This window comes from Bubalus kerabau, chromosome 22 (assembly GCF_029407905.1).
Source record: "Bubalus kerabau isolate K-KA32 ecotype Philippines breed swamp buffalo chromosome 22, PCC_UOA_SB_1v2, whole genome shotgun sequence".
In the NCBI taxonomy this organism is placed as follows: domain Eukaryota; kingdom Metazoa; phylum Chordata; class Mammalia; order Artiodactyla; family Bovidae; genus Bubalus; species Bubalus kerabau.
The window spans coordinates 43,737,581-43,761,928 of record NC_073645.1 but is presented as its reverse complement, the minus strand read 5'-3'; the positions used below and the strand labels follow the sequence as shown (position 1 = coordinate 43,761,928).

At 44.9% G+C, this 24,348-nt stretch overlaps 1 protein-coding gene across 11 annotated transcripts in view; it reads left to right on the top strand.

Annotated features, from left to right (window-relative positions):
• FGFR2 (fibroblast growth factor receptor 2) overlaps positions 1-24,348 on the top strand; it is a 108,346-nt gene that overhangs the window by 43,022 nt on the left and 40,976 nt on the right. For all 11 annotated transcript variants that reach the window (XM_055559915.1, XM_055559914.1, XM_055559913.1 and 8 more), the window contains one exon: positions 9,763-9,886. In XM_055559915.1, the coding sequence (XP_055415890.1) occupies positions 9,763-9,886 (124 nt within the window). The remainder of the gene's footprint in view (positions 1-9,762; positions 9,887-24,348) is intronic.

Here is a 24,348-nt window from a genome sequence, read left to right as displayed (position 1 = left end):
TGCCCAACTCTTAGCAACTCCATGGACTGCAGCCTTCCAGGCTCCTCTGTCCATGGGATTTTCCAGGCAAGGGTACTGGAGTGGGGTGCCATTGCCTTCTCCGAAATGAAGAGCAGCCACATTCTAAAAGCAAAATGAGCAACCTTTAGCCTCTTCTCGTAGAGGCAGAGGTGTCCCAAGTATTTTGGTTGTTTGATGTTGGAGTCATTTCTGGAGTGAAAGAGGAGTGGAATTTGAGTGTATGGGGACGAAAGTCTAAAATCTGTTTTGCTTTTCTACAGAAAGGGGGAAAGGCAGAGAGTACCACACCTTTGGGCTTCTCTGGTGGCTCAGTGGTAAAGAATCCATCTGCCAGTGCAGGAGACTCAGGTTTGATCCTTGGGTCGGGAAGATTCCCTGGGGAAGAAAATGGCAACCTGCTCCAGTATTCTTGCCTGGGAAAGCCCATGGACAGAGGAACCTGGTGGGCTACAGTCATTGGGGTCACAAAAGAGTCAGACAAGACTTAGTGATTAAAACACCACCACCACCACCACCTTTGGAACATGGGGTGCTGGCTGGCTCTGATGAGGGTGTATCTCTTACCTGGATGGGTTTTCTCTTTGGAGAAAGGGGCTGGGACAGTGGCTTTGACTGGCCTCGGAGATTGCCGCATTATTGCAAGGGTAGTCAGCTTGGATTCACTAAGGGATTTTCACAACAGTTATGGAGTTGGTCATTCATTCTAGAAAATACTGGGCACTCTTAGAAATTCTATTGAGCTTCATGGGCTTCTGGGACTTGAAAAGACAGAGCTTTCTCATCTTCTGGGAAAATGTAGTTCCCTAAAGTCTAAGCCTTGCTAATGCTATGTTAGACCCATCCCAGGTCTGCGGGCCTCCAGATTGTGAAGTCACTAAAGGTTACAGAGCTGACCTTCCCCTGAGGGCCGCTCCCACTGGTCTGAGCTCCAGACCCATGGGGCTGAACAGGGCAGAGTGGGGAGCAGGGTCATGATGGTGGTCTTTCCCTCTAATGTTCTTTTTGTTGCCTACATACACTTGGAAAGAACTGTGCCTCTGGGATTCCCTGGCAGTCCATTGGTTAAGATTTCACCTTCCACTGCAGAGGGTGTGGGTTTGAACCCTGGTCGGGAAGCTAAGATCTCACATACCTGGTCTAAATGACCCCTCCTCTCATTCCCACCCATTAGCTCTTTTATTTAATGAAGAAACAAAGTATCAACTTTTCCAAGACGTCTTTTTCTAGAAAGCGACTTGAAATTTTCTGCAAATGCAATTGTGTTATTTCTGTGATTTTTTTTTTTCCCCCCTCCTTCATAAATCTCATTCCATAAACTAGGGCTGTGCTCCTGTGGCTAAACTGTCTGTCTAGCTCTTCCCACCTGTTGATGGGTCGGGTGCTTTGGCCCTGATCTACTGTGTTATGCCTATGTGTCCACTGAAGGGAAAAGGAACACAAAAAACCAAAGCAAAGTCAGAGAAAATTATGAAACAGGACAGAAAGCTCATTTTAATTAAAATGGCCCGTGAAACTCCTGGTATTCTGTGTTTCAGTCTTATTTATCAAAGAACTCATGCTGAGCCATTCTTAGGTGATTAAGAGTCAAATTATTGTTTTTCTTAGTATGTGGGCAAAGGCTGGTTGGATGTTATTAATTTATTTATAATGACAAAGCATAACTTGAAGCAAAACCGTATCTCCCTGATTGTGCTGACGCCTGGGCTTTTTTTAACATCAGCTGAAAAGTTGGCTAAGCTCTGTACTTCACGTCATCTGTCCTTAAGATGGGAAGTTGGGATAAAAAATCTCCCTTTCCAGCTCTAAAACTTGTGATTTAGTAGCATAGCCATGATGTAGCATCAGGCATTTTTCATGTTAAATAACTGCACAGATTTTTTATAAGGAGATGGCTTTTTAAAAAATATGTAATTGATTAATTTGGCTGAGCTGGGTCTTCGTTGTGGCACTTGGGATCTTTGTTGCGGCTTGTGAGATGTAGTTCCCCTGACCAGATATCGAATACCTGACCCCCTGCCTTGGGAGCGTGGAGTCTTAGCCACTGGACCACCAGGGAAGTCCCAGGAGATTGCCTTTAAGGCCAGATATTTAGTAGGGCTCTGGACAGTTGTCACAGTTAAAACATAGGAAAATGAGAAGATGGCTGAGATAATAGGCCATCTCCATTCCTAATTCATTCCTAGGTAATGATTTAGGCATAGAGGAGAAAAACATTCTTGAAAACCATCTTTCGAGTCACCAACTGCATAAGACCCATGGAGAGACCATGGGATAAATCTCTCCCTCAACAAGACCATGGAATTGGCACAAGAGTCCATGACATTCAAGAGGCTAGAATTTCCACGGAACCACTTGGCAGAGAGAAGCAGTGTACAGCATAGACTATTAGTTTCCAAGTATATTTCAGGTCCAAGAAAAGACAACTTAAAAAAAAAATCATTTTCTTATGATCATAACTGAACTGGTTGTTTCGATGGGTAGATTAGATTTACATTTTCTAGGTTATTAAATGTTATGCTTAACCCCAAAGTATGTTTATTTGGAAAAGTCACGACTAATGTGACTTTGTAATATATTTGTATACTTTGCTGAGGTTTTTTTTTTCAACTACGATGTTTCTGCTTTCATCTCAGATCAGGCCGTCTGTGATGAGAAGCAGGTGTAGTTGGTATCTGCTGGCATGTGTGGCCTGTTCACTTGTGTCTTGACTGTTCTGGGTGCCTCTCGCGTGCATCACTCTCTGGCCCAAAGAGGTGAGCTGTTCTGCCCCTTTCACAGATGAGGCTTGTCACGTGGCTCCTCGGAGGCAGAGCTGCAATTTGGATCCGGGCAGTTTGTGTTCCAAAGTTCATGCTCTTATTAAACTGCTTTTTTCAAACATGGTTCCATGTCTTGTTAAAAAAAATAAATAAATAAAAACCACTGTTATGATAAATGAAAAACAGAGATGGTAATAACTTCCCCGGAGCACATAAATACCAGATGAATCAAGGCGTACTGTTGAGAGCAAAGCCATGGGTTGGGGGTGCTTGGGGGATGATATGATGCTGTTCTTCCAGTTTCCATGACTTGGGAGATTTTTTTTTTTTTTTTTTGGTGTGTGTGTGGTAAAAGCGTGGCATAAAATTTGTCATTTCTTTTCCAAAACTTTTTCATCCCCTAGAATAGAAACTGTGTATCCATTAAGTATTAATTCCCTGTTCCTCCTTTCCCCAGGCCCTGGTAACTTCTCATCTACTTTCTATTTCTGAATTCACTTGTCTAGGTATCTTATATGAGTGGAATCATAGGAAATTTGTCCTTTCGTGTCTGGTTTATTTCACTTTGTGTGTTCAGGGTTCATCCATGTTGTAGCGTGAATCATAACTTCATTCTTTTACAAGGACGGCTGGATAATACCCCATTATATGGATAAGACCACGTTTTGTTTATTCGTTCACCTGTTGATGGGCACTTGGGTTGTCTCCACCTTTCGGCTATTGCTGCTGCTGCTGCTGCTGCTGTGAACATCAGGGTTCTAGTGTCTGTTTGAGCCCTTGCTTTGAATTCCTTTGGGTGCATACCCGGGAATGGAATTGCTGGATCATATGGTGATTCTGTGTTTAGCTTTTCAAGGAGGGCCTTGAAATTTTTAAAGAGTTAAGTTCAAAAGGCAGTGGATACCCCACTGGCAGTCTGTCCCCAGAGCACCTTTCTGGGCATTTTTAGGGAATAGACATCTAAGAGAACAGGCTTGCATTTTATATTCCCTTCCTGTCTCCTCCAAAGAGATTCGTTGCTTACTGAGTAGAGGGAAGAGTTTCTGCCACAGGTCCCAGAAGGTCAGCGCCCGCCCAGCCCTGTTCTCTGGACACCACCTGAAAAGCAAACTTGGTGTTTAAGCATTAAACAGGTGTTGGCTCTCACGTCTGCCCAGTGATAGGCAGCAGTATGTGCCCCAGTGCTTGGCACAGGTAAGCTCAGTTCATATATACACATCCCAGAGAGATGATTTGAAGTACCCCAGGAACCAACTGAAAATGGGAGTCTGGCAGGGGATAGTAAGATTTTGTGCGTCCTAATGACAGCTGGCCTGTGTTGAATTACAGTTCATGGGGCACCTTATGACGGCCAGAGTTAAAAGGGAGGGCTGTCCTTCTCTATAATTTGAACCCGTTTGAACCCTGATGCTGGTGGAAGGAAGTTGTGAGAATATTTATCGTCATATGGACACTGCATTCCTCAACTTGGCACAGAGTTCAACTTTCCGTCCAGCTTCTGGGTGTTTATTCTGCTTGTTATTGAACACCTGGGTATTTAGAAATGTCCAGAATTTTTTGCAATGTGGAAGGCAAACATCCAGGTGACAGCTGGATCTTTGACCTTTCACCCAGGTGTCTTGGTGTCCTCCCAACTCAATGGACATTCCCGGTTGTCAGCTGCAGGCTAGGGGTTTAACAGGCAACTCGGAGGCTTTAGGTAACAGGAATTTCGAAAAGAAAAAAAAACAAACCTGCCTGGGCCACCTTTTGTCTTTGCAATGACAGGGTATGGAATGTTTGTAGGTCTAGTTTTTGGATGGCAAGTCAGAGAGTGTAGGCTGTTAGCTAAGACGACTTGGTTCTAGTATTGAAATGTTATTTTTAAAAGTCTTTAGTGAATGGATAAGAAAGCTGTGGTACATATACACAATGGAGTATTACTCAGCCATTAAAAAGAATACATTTGAATCAGTTCTAATGAGGTGGATGAAACTGGAGCCTATTATACAGAGTGAAGTAAGCCAGAAAGAAAAACACCAATACAGTATACTAACGCATATATATGGAATTTAGAAAGATGGTAACAATAACCCTGTGTACGAGACAGCAAAAGAGACACTGATGTATAGAACAGTCTTATGGACTCTGTGGGAGAGGGAGAGGGTGGGAAGATTTGGGAGAATGGCATTGAAACATGTAAAATATCATGTATGAAATGAGTTGCCAGTCCAGGTTCGATGCACGATACTGGATGCTTGGGGCTGGTGCACTGGGACGACCCAGAGGGATGGAATGGGGAGGGAGGAGGGAGGAGGGTTCAGGATGGGGAACATATGTAAACCTGTGGCGGATTCATTTTGATATTTGGCAAATCTAATACAGTTATGTAAAGTTTAAAAATAAAATAAAATTAAAAAAAAAAAAAAAAAAAAAAAAAAAAGTCTTTAGTGAACATTAGCTCTGAAACCCCATGCTCTCTCCTTTTGTTCGTTGGCAGATGAAAAATACTGATGAATTCCACAAAGATTTAGCCACAGGCAGGAATGAAAAGAAGGAATTGTGCATGTACTGGTTGATGCAGGATTTCGATTCTCCCGGGCTCTTGAGGTCGGTCTGCGAGAGAGCTACACGTGCAGTGGATCTGCCGCAGGGCAACTCCTCGCCTAGAGTTCTCGTTCACATTTTCTGTTGTGTGCATGGGGGATTTATGTTTAAATTTAAAAAGTGAGAATGAGAAAAGTGTAAACACTTTTAATTCCATTGCTTTAATTATATATATATTACTAACAATTTAGTATATTTTCTTTCTTATTTTACCTTGTATATAAGTCATGCTTACAGATTCAGGCCTATATGCACCTAGAAGGGTGTGTGTGGTGTGTGTGTGTGTGTGTGTGTCTGTATTTTTTACAAAAGGGAGTCATAAATAGACATTTGCATTCAGGCTGCTGCTGCTGCTAAGTCGCTTCAGTCGTGTCTGTGTGACCCCATAGACGGCAGCCCACTAGGCTCCTCTGTCCCTGGAATCCTCCAGGCAAGAACACTGGAGTGGGTTGCCATTTCCTTCTCCAATGCATGAAAATGAAAAGTGAACATGAAGTCGCTCAGTCGTGCCCAACTCTTAGCGACCCCATGGACTGCAGCTCACCAGTCTCCTCCATCCATGGGATTTTCCAGGCAAGAGTACTGGAGTGGGTTGCCATTGCTACTTGTTTTCATTCATCAATAACTATTAATGATATTTTACCAGCACTGGACAAAAGAATGCTTCATATTTTTTAGTGGCTGTATGTTAGTCTTCTGGAATAAACTACTCATTATGAATGAGTCGGCTCCTCGTGGGTTCCAAGTTTTTTTTTCTGTTACAAGCTGTGCTTGAAGCAATGATTTTGTCACGTGCTTTGAAGTAATTCTGCTCTTTTTTTGTGTAGACAAGGTTTCTAGAAGTGGAATTAAGTAGCCCCCCCCCAAAAAAAATGTCTGTTTTAATAGGTGTGAGTAAATTATTTTACAGAAATATTTTTCTCAACTTTCATTCCTGTTATGAGTCGGTTTCCCTCCACCCTCACCAAGTGCTCAATGACACTGATCTTTCTAATTTTTGTTAATCAACTGGTGAGTAACCGTGTCTCATTATTGTTTTAATTTGCATTTCCCTGCTCCTTAATGAGGTTAACATCTTTTCATATGTTTATTAGATGTTCACATTCCTCTTCTGGGAATGCAAAGATGGTTTATGTGCATATGACCTAATTGGCAGAAACGCTGGAGCATTCAAAACCTGGGGAATTGAGAAAAACATATTGAAGATAACATCTTATACATTTTTGTAGTTTCTTTAGGTTTACTCAGATTCTTGGTATGGAAATGGTGTGTGTCATGGCCTTCTAGCTAAGATCAGTTTAATACGGTGGCTTCCCTGTTGGCTCAGTGGTAAAGAATCCGCCTGCCGATGTAGGAGACACAAGAGATGCAGGTTTGATCCCTGGGTTGAGAAGATCCCCTGGTAGCCTGCTCCAGTGTTCTTGCCTGAAAAATTCCTTGGACAGAGAAACCTGGTGGGTTACTGTCCATGGAGTCGCAAAGAGTCAGACATGACTAAGCGACCGAGGACATTGTTTAAAAAGCACAGAAACCTTTCTGCCTCTTCCCTATTTTTGTACAGTTACTCTTTATAGGCTCTTGGCTTGTCATTAAGCAACTAATAGGATGTCCTCTACAAACGTGTCAAATTGTCTCCCTGTTGGTGGTTTCCAAGGGCATCCATTTGGAAAATGCCATAGCTCATAACATTTGGGACTGGTGGCAAGTCAAGGAATCAAATAGTGGAGCCATGGTGTAAGAAAATAAATATTAGCAGCATCGTATGGGGTAATATTGATTGAGTACCAAGGTCTCTGGAAGGGCAGAAACACCCTGTTTGGTAAATGTGTTTCTCACTGTGAAAGCATTTTATAAATGTTAACTTATTAACATTATTGTCGTGCATCTCTAGGAAGTAAATATCCATGGGAGAACATGCCCTTGTAGAGGGATCTTACGTGCACGGCCACAGCCCTGACGAAAGATTGCGACTGACCATATGCCCGGGGGTTTAAAAAAATAAAAAAAAAAAAGAAGGCGGTGGCATGCCGAGCTGCATATGCCAAGATTTAACGTCTGGGCCGGGGCAGACCATGCCCTCTCTGCACAGTCCAGGTTCAGCTCCATTTGGAATCCGCTCTGTGCCAAATCTGGGTCCAGGCACAAGAAAGACATTGACAGTTTGGACAGGGTCCAGAGACAGGCACTAGCCATGATTAAGGGCTTAGGCCCATGACATTTGAGCGGGGGCTCAAAGAACTGAATATTTACAGCAGGGCTAAACGCTGGATTACGTGGCTTGGTGACGTCAGAGCCTGAGTTACTCTGCACGTGACCAGTTCCTCAGAGGCCAGGCAAGTCCCATTCCTGATATTCCTGAGAGCTGGGGGTGAGGGAGGGTCTCACTGTGGGCTCATCTGGCCCAAGTTAAATCAAGCACTTTCCATGCTTAGAGCCTGCAGCCTCAGGGGAGTCCCTGAGGCCCAGGATTTTGGTAGAGAATTCTCCTTGCACTGAAAATTTTAGCATCTACATCTTGTCCTCTTTCTGAGCATCCCTTTAATACATGCTTCAGAGAAGGTGCTTATCCCTTCTAAGAGGAGGCATAGCCTCTTGTTCTGGGTCTCCTGAAAGCCTGTGGTCCAGCCAAGGGCAGAAAATGCATCTTCTCCCAACACAGAGAATGGACTGTCTCCACTGTGGCTCTGATGCCTGCAAGTTCATTTACTGCCAGACTTCTTGCCTGTGACAGTGAGACCAGCGTCCCATCACCAGCTCTAGGACCTTAGACTCTGAAACGACCTCCACGGTTGTACAGGGGGAGTCGTCTTCAGGCAGTAGCTGAAACAAAGTGACTGCTCAGAGCTCAGTCTTGATGCAGGGCTTGTAGTCTGTTAGAAGTAGAGTCCAGCATTCACCTCATGATGCTTCCTAAGACTGTTAGTGATGAATGACCAGCTCTCTTGTTTTTGGACTCAGGGTCAGTCACTGCACTCTGCACTGGTGGCTTGTGCTGAACATAAGAGAGATGTACTACAGCGTGTTCGTCTAATCTCTTACCTCTGTTGGCTCTGCTTTTCGAAGTGGACAGCTGCTCTGCCCTCCTGTTATGTATAATGGAGCGTTCACGAGATGATTTTCTTTCTTCGCTAATTTAGTTCCTTGAATCACTCGTGTGCTTGCAGAGGCTCTGCTGGTATTATCGGTTTTTATGTGATTAAGGCAGAAAACACTTGCCTCGCTCAGGGAATCATTCAGAAGGTCAGTTGGAATTCCTGAAACAATAGTTAACATGAGTAGGCCCTGGCTTTTTATTTTTTTCTTTCCACTTCCCCAGAATGCCTTGTCCAAAATGCCTTTAAAGAATGATATGGATTTGGAGAGAACTATTAAAGCTGTGAGCCTGAATGATGCAATCTGCTTTTTGTTCTTAATATGGGGGAAAAAAATCATAGTTGCTTGAAAACCTGAGTCTATTGAAATATTTTAAAAGCAAAGCGGGCACATTAGAATCTAGCCTGTTTGCATGTTGACAGAACTCGGGTAAGAATCGTAGTAACTTATTTTCTCACGTGCTGCTTAACTTTGATGAGTCTCAAGGATTTTGTAAACAGATGGATACACACCTTAAGTTGCCTAAGGATTCATTGCTCCCATATTTGGAATTCTGAGTATATATCTCAGGGACATGTAGCATCTTATTCAGCCACCCCCAGTGATGGGGCAGGGCACAGATCTGAGTTTCTAGCTGAAACTTCTTGATGTCCCAATAGCATCTAAGGGCCGCACGGAAAGTGCTGGGAGGCCTTCAAACCAGAAGGCTCCAGTAACAGTAACAGTAGCTACCTCATGGGTTCCTTGGAGGAGTTTAGGTTAAACTTGCTGAGGTTGAAAGGAGTGCTCAGGGAATATTGGGTTAGCAATAAAGTTCGTTCGGGTTTTCTTGTAACATCTTTCAGGGTGAACTTTTTGCCCAGTGTAATACCTGGTATCCAGTACATGTTCACATCCCTGGCATTGGCTCTGTGTGGTTCCTTGGCGCCATAAAGTCTAAGGGTTCCCAGTGGATGACCAGTCTGAGGCTCACCTGCCCAGGAACGCTGACACTGGGGTTAGTGTTGCGTTCCCTGGCCACTTGGCAGCTTCTGGAGGAACCCTCAAGCCCGTGACATGACCGACCTCCTCCACAGCCTCTCGAATCTGAACATGTCAATGCCGGCTTGCCAGATGCTCACTGTGATGATAATCATGGTTTTCCTTTGTCACCCGGTCTGAGTCCTTATTATGAAGAAACTTCAGAATTCGGGTGATTCTTCTTTACCTTCCTTGTCTCCCTCAACTTCTTTTCAAATCACGAAAGCACAGCACCTGGTATTCTGTACTAAACTTGTCCAGTAACCGCCTTTCCTCTTTGCAGGTACGAAACCAGCACTGGAGCCTTATTATGGAAAGTGTGGTCCCGTCTGACAAAGGAAATTATACCTGCGTGGTGGAGAACGATTACGGGTCCATCAATCATACGTACCACCTCGACGTTGTTGGTGAGTTTACTTCTCCCTGAGTGCCAGCCATGTGCCATCCTGCTGCAGCTTGGCTCATTTGAAGTTGTGAAAGTGAGCTCTGTTTCTCCCTGTACTTTCAGGAGGGTTGGTTTGTTTTCCTTCTTTCTAAATACAGGCTGTCATTGAGAAGGATGCTTCTGTCGTTTGACATGTGTTCTGTTTCCTGATTAGCTGAGTTACATGCATTTATTGTGGTCCCCTTGGTTCCCAAGCATCCTCTTGTGTGATGTGGATGTGATGTGAAATGTGCTGATGTTCTGGAAGCTGAGATTTCTCTGAAAAAAAAAAACAAAAAAAAGTTAGCATGTGTAGGGAATGGGTCCAGTTAGGCCATGGGGGAACATTGTTTTTGAAAGAAGGTCAACTGTATAATGCTGGCTGAAGAGTAAAGGAAAAGGTATTTTAATGACTGAGCTTATAGCTGGTTGGAGGAAGGTTAATATCAAGGAGCCATTCAGTTCCATCAGAAGAAAGTCTTAGACACCACAAGTTCAACATCCATTCCTAGAACCTATTTCTTCTGTGAAAAGAGAACTGTTTTAATGGGCTGATGGAATACTTTAAATGCTTAGAGAATTGAGCTATTTTTAATGAAATATCTTAAGACCACATAGCTTGTTGTCCTGGAAACTCAGATTTCTTCTCAAGTCTGGTCTGTTATGCTGGGTTTTATTGTAACTGATGAAGAAAGGGGGTTGCACTGTGTTGTTAGAGGATAGATAAACTTACACCAAGGACATGGCTTGTTTTGCGACGGTGGGTTGAGGTCTTGTCTTTGTAGAAGCTGCCTTTTCTTGTCTACCCTGACTTCCGAAGTGGCCACTGGTCCTTGAGTCCTTGCTGTGGGTTACCTAATCAGTTTGCACATATATGCCAGGTTGCTCCGCTAAGGTCTCAGGCTCAAAGCTCACCTTGGTTCAGTTTGCCTTGATGTGACCCTCTGTAACCCCACAAACTCATGCCCACCCACTGCGTATCCATAAACAAAGGCCTTCCTCCATCATTTCCTGGCATGAGACCCTAGTATTATTTTACATGTGGGCATTTCTTCTCCTTCAATAAAATATAAACTCCTTGAGGAGAGAGACTACATAGATAAATATATATATATTTTTAATATTTTGGCCACGCTTTATGTATGGCATGTAGGATCTTAGTTCCCTGATCAGGGATGGAACCCACACCCCCTGCTTTGGCAGTGTGGAGTCTTAACCACTGGACCACCAGGGAAATTTCCCCCCTACCCCGCCACCCATAGATATTTGAATTGCCCAAAGAACCATTAAGGAACCTTGCAAAAGTTTGATTAACCAAATTACATAGATTTGGTTACTTGAAGTTTTAGGTTAATTGAAAATTAAATAGAAAACCATTTTAATTTTCTAGCAGGTTAAATTAAATTCTTAAGAAACCCTGCTTTAGAAAGTATGATACAGTCTTTTTAAAATTTCCATTTGTGAGTATTCCGTGGGAAAAAAGTAACATTTTATTATTCAGAATACTTAATATGAAATTTGAAAGGATTTTGCATAATGTGAATTCTATAGATATTCATAAAAGCCTGAGTTTTATACTTTCTTTTCTTACAAAGATATTTGTGGAATGTTTCTTAGTGGGAATCACCGTGTACAGGTATTTCACCAAAGAAACACAAAGAGAAGTAACACCCAAATATCAGAAAAAAGTAGTTAGCATTTATCTTGGCACTGATGTACCATAAGTCTGTTGATCAAAGAACATACAACTTGTATTTCACTTTGGGTCTGACTCATCCTGAATTTGACATGCAAGTGTTTCTATTTCAGGAAAGAAAGGTTTGAGGCTGAAAGTTCTAAATACTTAATTTTGAAAATAAGTAATTTATTATGGGAATAAAATCATCGTGCTATAGCAGTCTTTGGGGATCCTGGCTTTGCAGAGGTCTACAAATTGTTCATTAAGATTGGTTGGGGCCATTCCAGGAATTAGGAGTCATATCTCGGCCACTTCAGCCACGGGGCTCTTGCTTATATGGTAGGTTTTAGGTTGAGTTGTTATGTAAAACATTCAAAAGCCCCTCACCCCACCTCCCCTTTCAGCTTTCTGGCAGCTCATCTCTGTGAAGCCCTGAAATCTCTCTTAGCATTTAGGGTTGGATTTGAATTGGGCTGCTGAATAATGGAATTGTGCTGTCTAATGTTAATCCCCTGGCAATCAGTCTTGTTGAAAAGAGCGTATGATTCAGTGGTGTAATGTGGAGAGAGCGTAGAGTGTATGGAGTAATGCAGAGAAAGGCCTGATTATGTCACAAATTTGGGAGCTCGCCCAGCTAAACGTGGGCCAATAATGACACAATGCTGGTTGGGAATATCCATGAAAGCTCAACCCCAATAATTTTCCAAGCCTTGAACCTTCTTTATAAATAGAAGCCAAAAGTCAGTGGAGTCTAAGACATTTTCAGGAAAGATGGAGGTGTGAAGTACTCTCATTTTTGCTCAAAAACCCTAGTAATTGCTCTGAGAAGTGGTAATAAAATAAGAATTGAGTCAGCTGAAGGGTCTCAGGCAGTCTTACAGGGCTGGCAGACGAATCATTCTGAACATCTTGGCAAGTGGAAACAAAAAGGATTCAGGCACAAACACTGAATTTCTGGTGGCCCGCAGGTCCAAGCTGAATATACTGCTGCTTCATAGCAGCCTCTCAGCTACATCTCCGTTTCACAGAAGTTCAGAGACGCTTTCCCAGAGAAAGTGAAGTCCTGTCCTAGAGCACGTTCTCCGAGGCTTTATTTTTGTTGCTATGAGACATAGGCTTGCAGTTTAGATATGACGATGCATCAAACCCGGTGAGATCTTTTTATTGAAACTCTTCCTTGGAAAGGCATTCCCATAAGCATTTTCATGTAGAAGCCGTGTAATTTAAGTGACATTCTTGTGTTCTGGAATTAAACAGCAAGCCATTGTTGTGTGTGAGGGAGATGCTTTGGTTTACGGGAGCCCTTTTAAGAACCTCGCTTGATCCTCATTAAAATTGACACCATTACTTTTCAGCCATTTACTTGCAAGGGAAAATTAGTGTGAAGCTCCACATCTCGGTAATTGTGCTGATAATAAAACGGGCTCTCTTTAAAAGACCTTGCTCCGGGAGTTGGCAAGCGTTCGCCATCGTTCATCCGCGAATGAGGCTGAAGTGCTGGATCCTGCCCGGGGCCCTGCCACCAAGAAAGAAGCTGCAACCTGGGAGAAATCATTTAATTTTTGGTCTTACCCTTCTTGTGTCTGAGAATGAAGGTGCTGAGACCCACTTTAGATAAATGCAGCCTGGTGCTGTGAGCATAGCGGGTCTGTCCGCCCACACGCTGGGGACCGAGCGACCTGGGACAAGTGATGTAGCTGCTCTGAGCCGCTCAGAACTGATGCCTGCCTCATCCCTGTGTTGGGTTATCAGTTTCCTGGGTGCCGCTGTAACACGTCATAGCCTGGATGGCTTAGGTACACAAGGTACATATGTGTGTGATCTGTCCTGTCCAGTCAGACTCTTTGTGACCCCAGGCTGCTCTGTCCATGGGATTCTCCAGGCAAGAATGCTGGAGTGGGTTCCCATTTCCTCCTCTAGGGGATCTTCCTGACCCAGAGATCAAGCTCTGATACTTAAGTTGTATTTAAATAAATCCTTGAGGGACTTCCCTGGCGGTCCAGTCGTTAACACTTCACCTTCCAATGCAGGGCATGAACATGTGGTCCCTGGTTGGGGAACTAAGATCCCACATGCCTTGCAGCCAGAAAACCAAAGCATAAAACAACAGAAGCGATGTTGTAACAAATTCAATGAATACTTTGAAAGAATAAAAAAAAAAGCTTAATAAATAGTTGGAACTGCCTCCATTATATTTTCAAAAAATGTTTGGTGGTTAGAATAAGCCTGTGTGTGTGTGGTCAGTCACTCAGTCGTGTCTGATTCTTTGCAACCCCGTTGACTGTAGCCCATCAGGCTCCTCTGTCCATAGGATTCTCTAGACAAGAACACTGGAGTGGGTCGCCATGCCTTCCTCCAGGGGATCTTCCCGACACAGGGCTTGAACTTGTGTCTCCTGCATTGGCAGGTGGATTCTTTACCACTGAGCTACCTGGGAAGCTCCCAGATGGCTTAGAACAATAAGAACTTATTCTCTTGTAGATTCTGAAGTCAGGGTGTCCACAGGGTTGGTTCCTTCTGGAGACCCCAAGGGTGAGTTCACTCATATCTCTGTCCCAGCTTCTGGTGGCTGTGGGAGTCCTTGGGTTGGGGACACATCACTCCACTTCTGGCTTTATCTTCCCATGGCCTTCCTTTCTGTGTTTTCTCAAATCTCCTTCTGCCTTTTCTCTCTTAAGGATGCCAGTCAATGCATTTGGGGCTCATCTTCAATCCATGGTGATCTCCTCTTGAGATACTTAACTTAATCACAAAGACCTTATTTCCAAACAAGGTCACCTTCACAGATTCCTGGGGTTAAGATGTGGGCTTATCTTTTCTGGGGCCACAGTTCAACCCAGTTTGGTGGTTTGAGAAATTCGTTGGCCTAACAGATGAAAACACCCAGTGGGTACCTAGGTGGCTAGCAACAAATACTGCTTTCTTTTTTTGCCAAACCAGAAACTCCTTTGAGAATCAGAAGACATCCTAAATGGCTTTTATTGACTCAATCAGAAGTCTTATTGACCTAACTGGATGGTACATTGGGACCGATGAAACTGGCCAATGGCTGGCAGTCACTTATCCTGCTGAGGTGTCCACCTTTGGTTAAAGGTGTTGTTGAGGCTGCCCCAGGAATGAGATAGTTGCTTGAACTTGCAGAAGAAGGTTGTAAAGTTTTGAGAGCTTTGAGTTCATCGAATTGGTCTCATTACTTCCACTTCCACCTCTCACCCCATTTTACAGTCGGGGAAATCCCAGTTCCAAGTGGGTAAGTCATTTTGCCAAGATCTCAAAGGAGCTCCAGAGCTGGGTTTTCTCAAATCCTAGATTAACGCTGCCTGCACCCTCTCTGATGTCTCTGTTTCAGGATTACTGTGGTGTAGACCAGCAGCTGCTGCAGCCAGGCTCGAGAAAGGTGAACCCCATGTTCAGCTCTTTGTTGCCAAAACCCCCAAAAAATGAGAGAGAGAGGGAGCAAGGGAAGTATTCAGAAGACCAGTTGCTCCTTCTTACTCGTAAAGACCCTTTCTTTGGCTTTGATTTATGAGCTCTGTGTCCTTTCCCTGTCCAGTTTTGCATTCCCAGAGACCAGCAGGTAACTTGTGAGCTTTGCACCTGGCCTTGGGTATTTGGCGGGGGGGTTGATAACGTGTAACAGTGTTAGTCTCTCAGTCATGATTGATTCTTTGCAACCCGTGGACTGCAGTCCCCCAGGCTCCTCTGTCCATGGAATTTCTGGGCAAGAATACTGGAGTGGGTTGCCATTCCCTTCTCCAGGGGATCTTCCTGGCCCAGGGATCAAACCCAGGTCTCCTGCATTGCAGGCAGATTCTTTGCTGTCTGAGCCACCAGGGAAGCCCACAGACAGCAGAGGTGGGAACATGTTCTCTGGATTTGCGGAGGCCAGCTGTGCCTCCTGTGAATGGGCTTTCCAGAGATTCATCCTCCCCGGTCAAGAGCCATAAGCAGACGACAGTGTCTTGGGGGACTGTTGGGAGCCATTCAGGGGCCAGGTGTCCCTTCTGGCTGTGAGGGATCACTCAGTCCCCTTCACCAGTCCCGATGTGCTCAGTGGCAGATCACGATGGTGCTGTCCACTGGCCCTTGACATCAATCCACTGTAACTCAGCCTGAAAGCAGGAAGGAATCCATGGCAGTGCTGCCTGTCCCTCAGGTGTGTGTTGGGAAGGAATGAAGTCTGTTACTTTGAACGCTGACTGATAGGCCTGACTAAGGGGCTGACACCCGGTGTGGAGCGCTTGGCAGCCTGTCCTCATGGAGAAGTTGTGTCAGTTGTTTATTCCTTGGGGCAGCCCCGTCCTAGGAAGACAAAGGACCCTGTGTGATCCCTGGGCTATAGGAAGGAGACTGGGACAAGTCAGAGCCCCTGCAACCACACTTCTGCAGGGCAGTGGACCTTTCTTTTGGCGGGGAGAGGGGGCTATTGGAACAAAGTAGGCTTTAAGAAAAAAGAAGAAATGGTGTAGTTTGTTACTTAACTGGCTGGATCAGGTTTCCCTGATAGTTCAGTTGGTAAAGAATCCACCTGCAATGCAGGAGACCCTGGTTCGATTCCTGGGTCGAGATGATCAGCTGGAGAAAGGGATAGGCTACCCACTCCAGTATTCTGGCCTGGAGAATTCCACGGTTTATACAGTCCATGGGGCCACAAAGAGTCAGACATGACTGAGCGACTTTCACTTTTTGGCTTATTACTGAGGCTCTCAAAATTAGGATCACTCCCAGCCACTTGCTCCTTACAGAAACCCTTCTGTGTCCTGGCTTCCATCACGCTGTAGCTCCTGGATGCTGCTTTTGTTTTTCTGTGTGATGAGGGCAGCCACGGCCCAGGTAGCATGAAACAGCGCAGCACCGTGTATCTGGAGATTTAAATGCTCCCGACACCTGACTCTCGCCTTCCAACTTACAGCTCTTGTGCATTTCCCTGGCACTCGCCAGCCCTCGGCTCCACAGAGCCCCCTTGGGGTTCTTAACTTGAAGCATCTTGACCTAGAAGCTTCCTGGCCAGACCTCATTTGATTTTCCATATTCATGATTTTGCTGCCAATGAATTCTTTTCCATTTCTTGTTCTAAGTTTAAGACTTGGTGTTTCTCCTGATGCTGGTTTTGTGTGCCAGCTCAACGTTGTGAAATCTAGGTGGAGGGGGGCAGAAGGCCCCTCTATTGATGATGGATGAAGGTGCCATGCCAGGGAATAGGTCACAGTGGTGCATTCCTAAGTGGGCCTGTTAACACTGACATGGAATCTTGGAGCTCCAGTGGGGATTGAGTAGGAAGCAGAGTCTCACTGCTTTTGTGGCTTCAGCAGCCAATTCCTCTTCCTCTTCCTAACCTTGCTGTCACATCAGCCCTCAGGGGTCTCCACTCCTTCGGGGTAGCACTTCTGGAGGTTCTTGTGGGAATTACATGAGTGAGTGATTCAAATTCTGTTTGCCTCCTTTGCTAGCTCTGTGGCCTTGAAAGTCATGGAACTTCTGAGCCTCGGTTTTCTCATCTGTAAAATGGGGGTGATGATATGCTTTTCCTGTAGCACCATTGGGAAAGTGCAGTAGGTGAGTGGTGCTTTTAAATAATGGGACCCATGTGACTGCTAGTCTTGTCATTAGGGGGTCCCACACCTTCTCTCACAGCTCTAAGCTGAGACATGCACACTCTGCCCAGCCCTGGCTAAAGGAGTGGTTGGTCCTCTCCTTTCCTTCAGGACAGAGATTTCAAAACTTCTTTCAGTAGCTACTGTTTAACGAGCTTTCTGGTTGCTACAGAGCGGGTTTTCATACCTATTTCATAACAGGTATTCCAGGGGCAAAAGCTGCTCAGTGGGTGGCTACATTAGCCCCGGATATACTGACCAGCAGAAAGTGCTTCCTGCAGGACTAACACCAGCTCGAGGTGACTCCTTCCAGGCATTGAGAGCAGGTGGTACCCATGGCTGCCAGCTCCTGGGGTTGGAGCAGGCACATGCTGGCCTGGATGGGACATGTTAGAACTTTGCCATATCAGCCTATTTGCCATGTTCTCTGCAACCCATCAGTTGCCCTCTGACCCAGAGTTGAAAAAGGAAGCGTTATTGATTGTTTTTTATTCTGGCAGGGGGCCTAGCTTAGAGGTGGCTGGGGAGAGGGCTAATATTTGATCTCCTGTTTATTCTCTGGCATTGACTCTATGATGTGGGCAAAGAGGATGTAGACGTGTTAAAGATAAGTGTATGACTTACAGCATTTTGTAAGAGGGTCTCTTCACCATAGCTGGAAATGATTCAGGTGGGGGCAGAGGGCAGAGAAAAAGCTTGCTGCTATCAGGGTGTGGGCAAGTAAGCATGGCATGAAGATGTAAATTCATCAATGGTAGTCAGAGTGCCTAGTAATTGAACTAGAACTTAGCAAGATTTTGATCAGTATGTGCTGAACTGAAATAACAAGAAACAGTTGGAGTTCCTTATATTTGAGGGTTTGTGATTCTTAACATTGCGTGTGTGCATGCTTAGTTGTGTCCAACTCTTCGCGACCCCGTGGACTGTAGCCCACCAGGCTTCTGTGTCCATGGAATTGTCCCGGCAAGAATACTGAACTGCAAATTCTAATGTAAGGAGTCTTCCTGCTGCTGCTGCTGCTGCTAAGTTGCCTCAGTCGTGTCTGACTCTGTGCGACCCCATAGACGGCAGCCCACCAGGCTCCCCCGTCCCTGGGATTCTCCAGGCAAGAACACTGGAGTGGGTTGCCATTTCCTTCTCCAATGCATGAAAGTGAAAAGTGAAAGTGAAGTCGCTTAGTAGTGTCTGACTCTTAGCGACCCCATGGACTGCAGCCCACCAGTCTCCTCCGTCCATGGGATTTTCCAGGCAAGAGTACTGGAGTGGGGTGCCATTGCCTTCTCTGAAGGAATCTTCCTAGTTTCTCTCTAAGCTCACACAGCTTCAATTACCGATCACCTTTTTAAACAAAAGACCTCTGTTGGGTTGTATTATGCCTATTCTCATTAAGATGAATGTAGAAACACCAACAAATCCTTCCCCTTTGAAACAGTAGTTCCACCAGAATTCGTTTGTGAATTCCCCCACCCTTAGAACACCCTGCTGTGCATTGGGGTCTTGCGTTTGGTTTCTTTTCATAGTCAGGAAGCTAGGACAGAAATGACCTGTCCTAATAAGGATGTGCTCCCAACTTCAAGAGCAGGTTTGAATTGGAAATGTGGCATCTTGGGTTACCGACACTGTCTTTCACCATGAGGAGATCAGATGCAGGTGGGAAGTGGAGAAGAAAAGGCTGAAGGGAGGGTGTTAGTGTTTCTGTGGGGAAGTTTTTCTGTTCCTCCTCCTGAGAAGAGAGAGATGTGGAGGTAAGAACATCATTGCCTTGGTCTGGAGGGAAAGATCATTCCACAGGGGTCATGTCTATTGATTGTACTGTAATGATTAATCCTCTATCTGTGGGGCATCTGGTGCTTGGCCTAGAGGGTGTTTGGGACAATCAGTTGAATGGAACATGTGCTTTGGCCTCTTGGGGCCATCAGGTCAGGTCACAGTGCAAACCCCCCCGAACTGCCACAGTGAGGTGATTAAATAGAAATGGAGCTTCCTGGATCTTAATAGAACTCTTTTTTCTTTCTCCCAGAGCCTCCCACTTAGAGAATTCTCTCAACCAAAGCCTACAGGAATTCTGTCCACCCCAAATCAGTGTGCAAATCACAGGTCAGAAGGTGCCCCAGACATATTCTCTATCGTCTCTGCATGAAAGTGCTCTTTTTAAAGATAAGCATTGGACATTGTTTTGGAGGAGTCTTTTTGGAAGTTGTGCTTTACTTAGAAAAGGAATTCCTCATTTTGTTTGGTTCAGTATACATTCTGGACTATAACTGAAAGATGAAGGATTTAGTCCTTTAAATTTTTACATTTTGGCCAAACGAAACAAAACCACCCTGAGTGTCAACCATTACTGAGTGATCGGTGGGCAGTGGGCAGGGCTGGCCTGAGGTCTCTCATCTGGCTTGGATGGTGAAAAGAGAAGAAGAATTCAGATTGGAGCCTTTTGTGATCTGGGTGACTATTTTGAAGCTTCTCTTTAGATGCTGCTGCTTATGAGCAAGGAACTATTCTCCAGAATCACTTTTATTTTCAGGGCCTGAGTTTGCCTCTAAAAAAACAAATGAGGTTTTAATGTCCAACTTCTCCTGTGGTTTGTTACCAAAGAGAGGCATTTCTTATTTGCTCAGATGGGCTGAAAGCTTTTGCTTCTGCTTGAACAGCCCCAGGAGTCAGGCATCTGAGAGATGAGCATGATAGGTTTTTCTGGACTTCCTCTTGAAGTCAGGTTTTTTAATGGTGAAAGTTGATAAAACCATCAGCATTATTACTGTGGACATCTTTCCATGTCTGTGTGTAGCTTTTTGCTTCAGTCTTTCTAGTGGTCTGTATATTGTCTGTTGTGGACATAATTTATCTAATCGTCCCCTTTTGCTGAGTATGTAGCTTATGTTCATCTTTTGCTTTCCAGTTACAAGAGAGGCTTCACTGACAAACTTTGCTCACACCTGTTTGTTGGCCACCTGGGTTAATTAATATTTTTCTAGGACCTATTTCTACACGTAGATTCACTGGATCTTTTTGGAGACCAACATCTTCATCCTAAACAGCTTCATTCTGAGCGCTGCTGTCTTTGGGGACTCCCCCATGGTTTGGTGTTTTTTTGTTTTTTGTTTTTTGTTTTTTTTTTAGCTTTTGTGCGAATCATTTGGGGGAAAAAAAAATTAAATCAGAGTTCCACCTGTGTAATAAGAGAGTATATTTCGGTCCTGGATTTTAACATTTCCAACATCCTCTTCCCATGAAGGGAAGCCAGCTCTGCAGACACCAGCTGATAACCTTGTATTACTGAAAGATGTTGCATGGGCTCTAGCAAGTGGCGGGGTGCTGAGGCTCAGTGATGGAGCTCCCCAGCGTGACTGTGCTCAGCTGTGTTTACCCCAGCTCCTCAGGAGGGAGACTGACGTCTGAGTTTTGCATCAGCCTGAAAACCAAGCAGAATACAGGCAGGGACCTTGTGCCCGGTGAGAGGAAAGCCTTCATTTAGTCAACTGGACAAGATAAACATGCTTAACTAATTGAGAAGGCGGCTTTTCCAGGATCCTTGGGACTAGATCTCACCCTGAGATTGCCACCTCTGCCATGATTCTTTAAAAAAAAAAAAAAAGAATTAAGGTAATATATACATAACATAAAGTGTGCCATTTTAGCCGTTTCTGAGGATATAGTACAGCATCATTAAATACAGTCGTTACTGTACCACTCTCCATCTCGGAACTTTTTCATCGTCCCAAAGCCTTTTCACAAAAGAAAGGGCATGTTTGAACCTAAAGTTGGCATACCTTTGTGGCCGCCAAAGCAGTTTCACATCCAGTTTAACTTTTTGAAGACACAGAGATCAGGGTATCATAAACATTTGGGGTGTAAATAGCACACGGCCCTGCTCCTGTAATTTGCCCAAGAAGACTTAAATTGACACCCAGCTGGTAGAATCCACTCAACTCCCAGCCAAATAATACCGTCTATGACATTAATTAGGGAAGGCACCATGCCTCCGCCTGCTTTGGGCTTCCCAGTGCATCCAGCCTCAGCCAGCGCTTCACCCTGCATCTCCACCTCATCGAGCAAGCACAAAGGAATTAGTGGTGTTTTGCTTCTAGCATTTCACATAGCGCAGCCTTCCTAAGTCACTGAGGAACCTCAGTGCTGGGGAGAACATTTTGGCTTTTCCCAAACCAGCTTGCTCCCTAGACTTTGCTCTCTCTGCAGAGACACACGTATGTTTTGGAGGAAGTTGGCTCTCCAGGCCACTTTGTCTAGAACCCCCAGAATCAGATATCCAAGCAGGAGGAAGATGAGGGTACATGTAGAATGGAAAGAGAGCAGCAAACTAGTCACCTTCCACCAAAGTGCAATTTTCCTTTTTTTTTTTTTTAAAGTAATTTCTGGTACCCATCATCCCCCAGTCCTTTCTGGAAGATGACAAGCAAAATCCTGGCTACAGATGTGTTGACTATTTCTGAGAGACCAGCAATCCTTCTCATCCTATGTCCTAACTGTCCCTTTTCCTCCAGATTACTTTTTGGTTCTGACCTCCTTTCGTGCCAGTCTCTAGATGCTGGAGGAAGCTTAGGGAAAAGAAAACCCAGAACCTAGTTAGATGTAGCCTGGCTGGTTAGAGGGCATTCAGCAGAGTCTTGACAAGGCAATGAACTCATTCTACTAATTGTAATTCACGTGAGGTCTTTAGCAGGTTCTTGGGCTCCTCAAACATCAGAGGCTTTTGATCTGCTCTCCTAATAACCAGGCCTCATGCTAACTGGTTTAGTGTGGGTTTTTTTGTTTTGTTTTTGTTTTTTATGCAACAAAAGCCACCACTGCCTACTCTTGAGAAAAAAAGCAAGGCTAGGCTTTAGGAGCAAGAATTCTCAGTTGTTTTCATGTGTCCTCCAAGTCTCAGAATGTTCTTTCCCTATTCAGCCCCTTGGAGTTGCTAAGAAACTGCCATTTCAGAGGAGGGGTAATTCAATTTTGATTTTAATTTAAAGAGAGGGCAGGCAGGGTTCTTCACGTTCCTGAAATGAATGGGTGCCCGAGAAGGAGGAGGCTCACTCTTTCCAGATCGGTCCTGGGCACGCACCGTGATTGGAGTCTCTCGGTGTTTTGCCGCCAGAGAGTGTGGCTTTGAAATGGTTCTTTGTGACAAGCGCTGCTGAACTTTGTGGAGAAATACTTAGAAGACCAGTGTGTGCTGGGAAACCGGCGACTCCGGGCTTGATTAATTTATAGGTGTAATTTAAGAAGCTGGTTCTCCTCCTGATCCTGGGGATGTGTATTTACGGAGCCCGTGGACAGGAGGCCTCTCTGCCCAGTGGACGTTCTTTATGGCCTTTGCTATGTTAAAGCAAAAGTTGTAGATCTCTTACGAGCAAACCTATTATTATGTCCAGAGGAGGGACGGGCATGTTATAAAGTTTCAAATGGTCAATTAACAAAGATTTATTCTTTGTCACTCAGGTATTTTCTCTCTCTCCTTCTCAATAATTACCCCTTGGAATGAAACAGGCTGTTTTCTTCCTGCAACCCTGGTCCCAGCTCCAGAGTAGGATTTGAGAGAGCCTGTCTCAGAATTTAGACTCTTAGCATCTGGGCCTTCTGCTTTGGTAAAGTCGACTCTTTTGGCATACTTGACAAAGGGAGAATACGGGGGAGAGAATGTGTTTTTTAAAGCACTCCAGGCTGTGCTTACTACACGTTTATTTGGTGGAACCTCATTCCAGCAAGGCAGCCAACTGTCCCATCGGCCGCAGCCGCACCCTTTGGACTGCCTTCCGTTCTGTCTAAATTTGGAGCTTACATAGGGACCTCAGGATCTCTACTGTAAGGGTGCTCATCTTCTTTGCGGCCCATGCACTGTGCATCAGCAACCTGCTGAACTCAGAATATGTATTTTTAAACATTTCAGTAAAAACACAGATATGAGATGCCTGTTGGCTTTTCTGTACATGGATATTGCTCCCCTTATAAAGAGCAAAATCTGGTTTCTATAATATCTGAGCGTTAAACATGCTGTGAGAGACCCCTTGCCTAAAAGGAAATCCTTCCTGGTAGAGGAGATATGACTTCTGTGATTACAGAAGAACAGGAGATGGGCCAGCTCTGGGTTTTATTCTCTCATCCAGAGATAATTCATCGACTGATTCTTTTTATGGGCTTCCCTGGTGGCTTGGTGGTAAAGAATTCTGCCTGCCAATGCAGGACACGTGGGTTCGATCCCTGGTCCAGGCAGATCCCCGGGAGGAGGAAATGGCAACCCACTCCACTATCTTGCCTGGGAAATCCCATGGACAGAGGAGCCTGGCGGACCACACAGTCCATGGGGTTGCAAAGAGTCGGACACGATTTAGCAACTGTGCAACAACAAATTCTTTTCATATCAGCTTGCTGCCCCCAAAAGTTGCAGACCCAAGGGCATTGGAGTACCCCTAGGGCTGAGGAGAGCACGTTCGCTCTTGGAGGGGCTTCATGCCCACTGTCCTGGCCCTGGCCCTGTCTCGCTTTCCCAGTGCCTGCTGGCCTGGGCCTCGGAGGGACTGCCCGCTTCCTGGGGGCTGCCCCCCAGCCTACTCTCCTGCCGGCCATCTGCACCCTGCGTTCACCTCAGTTTTTCAGAAGTTAGAACGGGAGTCTGGCGCTGTCATCCTCTCACTGGTGATCCCCGTTCTTGGGGGTCTGATGGACACAGGGAAGAGTGGTTGCTGAAGAATCTGAGAAAGGGGAACGCCGTTCTTGGCAGAGCCTGGCATCCTGGGATCTCTTCCAAGATGCTTCAGGCCTCGTTCTCCGACTTGTTTAAGGGCAGAGAATAAGGTTGCAAAGGAAATCAAAGCCTGATGTGGAGAAACGAAACATGAGGCCTACTGACTTTTTAAAAACATTTTAAATAACATTCTCTAAGGTTTCATTTTATACTGAAGGCAGCTGTAATAAGTTTTGGAAGGCGGTGTAAGGTTTCGATTACAGAGCGATCCAGCTTGCAGTGTTTGTACCTAAAGTGAGAAAGGGCCGAGGGGGAGAGGGGGTGGCTCAGAGGTTATTTTGTATAAGGTGAGAAAATTTGAAAGGATGAATTCACCACTGTAAGCGGTAACATTTGGTATGCTGTAATTTGCAAATGCAATAACATGAAACCATTGCAAAGATGGTGCTTTTTTTTTTTTTTTTTTCTTTTTTTGGGTGAACATA